Here is a 4,277-nt window from a genome sequence, read left to right as displayed (position 1 = left end):
AATTATGAATATAATGTTGCAACATATTCTAACTTTCGCAAAGTTTTGAATTATTTAGAGCTCTTAAAGAGCTTATATGAGACATAACAATACATAAACATATTGATGTGTATGGCTAGGTATGCCATGATGATTTTTCTATGTTTTAAACTATACAAAGATAAATGTATCAATTTCTTTATATTGTTTAACTATTACTTGGTGTATGAATTTGAGTATATGAGATTGTTTCTAACCTTATTAAATGAGGTAAGACTTATTGAAAATCGTCTAGCTTTGTTAGTATTGCTTTAACTTTGCAGGTATGAAAATTTGTGATGAGAGCCCCTATATGCAAAGCACACATGGTCTCACTTCAATGATAGACACATCAAACTACTATACATGTTACATGTAGCTTATTGCATACATAATTGAGGCTTGTAACAATTAGGGGGAGCATCCAGAAGCATGCTACCTAGGACATATGCGCGTTGTGCTCTTTTTGTCCTTCGACCAGGGTTATTTTTGTCCCTTTGGGTTTTTGTTACCTGGCAAGGTTTTTAACGAGGCAACAATAATCGCGTCCAACCATCATTCATTGGTGAACATCCAAGGGGGAGTGTTGTAAATATTATTATCTATGTGGATGTCCATATAAATACGTATTAGTTATGTACTTTGATGTAAACCCTACCTCTATATATAGAGACTAATGAAACTGAATGAGAATACTTCTACTTCCTCCCAACTATTCTCTCCCCATCTTTTTGTTACTTTATAATAGTAAAAGACTTACATTTTATTTACTTAATAATTTTTTTAAATACCCAAAAAAAAAAAATTAGACCCCGACAAGACACTGAACCCGAGACAGCTGACTCACAGGCCTCATGTCAGGTTCGGGTCTAATATATCTTAACAATCCAAACATACGTTTTATTTTAAGGTAATAAATAGTACCTATTATAATCTTAGTTTTTCAAAGCTTGCCATTTTGGACTTTTGTTTCAAGTTGCTGCTGCTTTTCCTCGTAGATTATCTTGTTGCTTAAAGCTCTTTGTTTCTTCTGAATCTCTGTTGGAAGCTTCACTTCTGTTGCCAAACCCACAAGTTCAAGAAATCTTATGACATACCAAGTAACATCAATTTGCCACCATTCCAAGCCATGTCGAGCTGAGTGCTGAAAAGCATGGTGATTATTATGCCAACCTTCTCCATGTGCCAGCAATCCAATCAACCTGGGGATAAATAACATTTTTCTCATTTAATTACCATATATAAATATATATATATATATATATATATTTACATAAACATGCTAGAGTGCATATAGCAGCTAAGTTTATTAGAAACAAGATCTTGAACGTATTTTAAAATGTTAGCCAGGCTACCGGGAAAAAAAATTCGAGACATCTATCAGAAAATTAATTAGCAATAGATTGAGGGATTTGATATTGATCTAACATGTTATTTTGTAAGGTTAGCTAGGCTATCATGAAAAAAAAATTAGACGTCTATCACAAAACTGATGTGCAATAGATAGAGGAGTCTGAAATTAGAGGTTTTGCAATGCTTAGATATTCCGATGACATATTCTATATAGGCTTAATTGTCAAAATATCTCTTAAATGTAGATATAATTGTCAATTTACACCCTGAATTTGCAGTTGCATATCCGTCAATTCTAAAGTTTTCTATCCACATGTGAGGCATGTGTCCTGCACATAAGGGGTAATAAGGTCATATTAATATTTTTAAAATTTTAAAGTTTTCCTAATTAAGAGCAAATATACATAAAAATGAAAAATATTTTTTAGAGGTTGAGATTTATGGCCTTCGATTTTTTTTTTTGTTAAATTACATCAATAAAAATAAAAGTAAAAAATTATTGAATTGATGTTGTCATTTACCAAGAAACCACTAATTAATGGAGTCTAGTTTTTGGACTTTCATCTAATTAATAACTATTGAGATATTTAAATCAAGGTTCAATTTCATAGTTCAATAGTGGATGTAGTCCGGTCATTTTTTCTTTGTTAATTGCGGTCCATTGACTATTTGTTCTGTCCAATTAAACCATTCAAGTCAAGAAAGGAAACAAATTTAAATTACCTGATTTTGCGAAATTTTCATTATTGCGGACTACAACCAATATGGAGTCTAGTTTTTGGACTTTCATCTAATTAATAACTATTTTATTGAGATAATATAATGCAATTTTATTGCAAAAAAAAAAAGGCAAAGTGTGGGATAATAATAGGTGGAAGACAATAAATCTCCATACTAATTTTTTAATGTATATTTGTTATTAAATAAAATTAAAATATTAGCGCGTATATGTAGGGCACATCCCTCATATTTGGATGGAAATGTCGGAATTAACGGAGGGGGGTAAATTGATAATTTTCGCCAATTTTGCGAATTGCAAATTTGGAGTTGTAAATTGATAATTATAACCAAGTTTAAGAGATGTTTTGACATTTATGCCTTCTATATATTCTCCAACAAAATCTTACCAATTGTTTCTAGATAAATCACCAGTTTCCCAGATTTGCTGTCCCCATGTATGACAAATTGAATTTATTCCAAATGTAGCATGGAGAAAAAGCACCGTCCTCACTCCCTGCAAAAGAAAGAAACTAGAGCAAGATAATTAATATGTGAATTTGATAGTACACAGAAAACAAACAGTGATTTACTTTATCCGTCGATCATTCGAAGGCAGAAATTAACCATCAAGAATTTTTTGCTGGTAGCAAGTGCCAGGAGGTACTAGTTAGGGTGGGAAAATAAATAAAATAATTTGGAGGTTATTGTTTCGAATTAATAAAAAAGAATATTTTGGTGACAGTAGCAAACTAAATTCAGTACTAACAAGGAGGACAATATATAGGATCAATTGTGCGTTATACCATTCCCCAAACCAGAAAGGGCATTCCTCCCAGAAAATACAATAGAACTCCGAGAGCAATATAATGAAGAGGGTATGTATAATGGAGAAACATATAGTATGGTTGTCTTTTCAAATCTCCAACATTCTTTAGTCGTGGTTCATACTGCAAAAAGAAATTAGAATTTGTAAGCTCGACACACATATTCTTCAGTTGTCCATTATTGGCATATATATTTTGGTTCCAGGATTCCATAATTTCTACTAATCAATCTTTTTGCTGTTAATTTTCTGCTTATATCTAGCATATTTAAATTGTATGTAAATTATCTAACACCATAGAGATTAGTAGAGAAGAGGGCTATAGCTAGGATTCAGACTCCACCAGATGGAGAGAGGGAGATAATATTTACATTTCCGTTTCGACCACGGTAATCGATTGTCCAACCAACATGACTAAACCAGAATCCTCTGACTGGGCTATGAGGGTCTTTCACTGTGTCTGTAAACTGATGGTGGGATCTGTGTACGCTCACCCAATCAAGTGGACTTCTCTGCAAACCGAAAACATGTAACCGATTGAAGAACAAAATATAGAAGTGAAAATTCATCATCTCATTGATCTTATTTAGAGTGATTAGATAATTTTCAGACACAAACCTGAAGTGATAGAACCCCACAATAGGCAAAGAAGTACTCGAGCCATCTGGGAAGCTTAAAGCTTCTGTGGGACAGATTCCTATGGAACGAGAGGGTTACACCGACACCTGAGACAAAGTAGAGCGCAATGGCCAGCCAAAACGCAGTCCAGGTGAAGTAAAACGGTGCAAAAAGAGAAAGGAAGTGCAAGAAGACTAGGCTAGTGAAAGTGCCTATGTCCACGAAGTTCCACTCCCTCCCCCAAAACTCCACTCGCCATTTCACCAGCCAATGGTCCCAATCAAGCATTTTCAGCTTGATCTGCTTGATTCTGTGTCTTTTATCTTCTGTGCGTATGAGAATACAAGATATAACACACTACGTGGTGAGAATATTTCGGGTTAGTGCAGCTGTGTGTTAGTTTTATATAAGGGTGATGGAAACGATGGTTGCAACTCATTATTTATTTTGTTGGTCAATTGGTGGTTGAGGAACTCAGCTACCTTTGCTCCCACAAAATCACGATTAACCGAATAACCATAATTCTCACGCATGATATCCTTTGCCTTTATTATTGTGCTAGTCTTATATAGGGGCTTCAAATCCTCTGTCCCAAAATCCCTGTCTTCCATTCAAGTTGTTACCCATGTCCTGCCACCTAAGACAATTTAGCAGCCACTTACCTTTGTTAGCCTACTTTTTCTATTTTTGTCTTTGCTCTCGCAAAAGCAGATCTCTCTCTCCCTCTATGGGGAGACCAGATCAT

The 4,277-nt window shown here is 34.3% G+C and overlaps 1 protein-coding gene across 1 annotated transcript; it reads right to left on the bottom strand.

The window, feature by feature from the left end:
• Positions 1 to 717: 717 nt before the first annotated feature.
• On the bottom strand, positions 718 to 3,902 carry LOC112183432 (palmitoyl-monogalactosyldiacylglycerol delta-7 desaturase, chloroplastic). The gene is made up of 5 exons (XM_024321812.2): positions 3,533 to 3,902; positions 3,286 to 3,426; positions 2,895 to 3,038; positions 2,499 to 2,605; positions 718 to 1,220 (listed from the first exon to the last, which is right to left on the bottom strand). Exons 1-5 carry the CDS (start codon positions 3,818 to 3,820, stop codon positions 962 to 964), a joined length of 939 nt encoding a protein of 312 aa, XP_024177580.1. The 5' UTR covers positions 3,821 to 3,902; the 3' UTR covers positions 718 to 961.
• Positions 3,903 to 4,277: the final 375 nt, after the last annotated feature.

Source organism: Rosa chinensis, chromosome 2, assembly GCF_002994745.2.
Source record: "Rosa chinensis cultivar Old Blush chromosome 2, RchiOBHm-V2, whole genome shotgun sequence".
Lineage (NCBI taxonomy): Eukaryota > Viridiplantae > Streptophyta > Magnoliopsida > Rosales > Rosaceae > Rosa > Rosa chinensis.
Note: the sequence above shows the minus strand (reverse complement) of the source record. Positions and strands in the feature narration are given on the sequence as shown.

Bases quoted from the DNA above. Each gene is read 5' to 3' on its own strand.
- LOC112183432 (XM_024321812.2), bottom strand. From the start codon at position 3,820: ATGCTTGATTGGGACCATTGGCTGGTGAAATGGCGAGTGGAGTTTTGG. The intron at 3,039-3,285 runs GTAAATATTATC...TTCTTTTTGCAG, and splicing joins ACCGTGGTCGAAACGGAAAT to TATGAACCACGACTAAAGAA. The intron at 2,606-2,894 runs GTATAACGCACA...TTTCTTTTGCAG, and splicing joins CCTTTCTGGTTTGGGGAATG to GGAGTGAGGACGGTGCTTTT.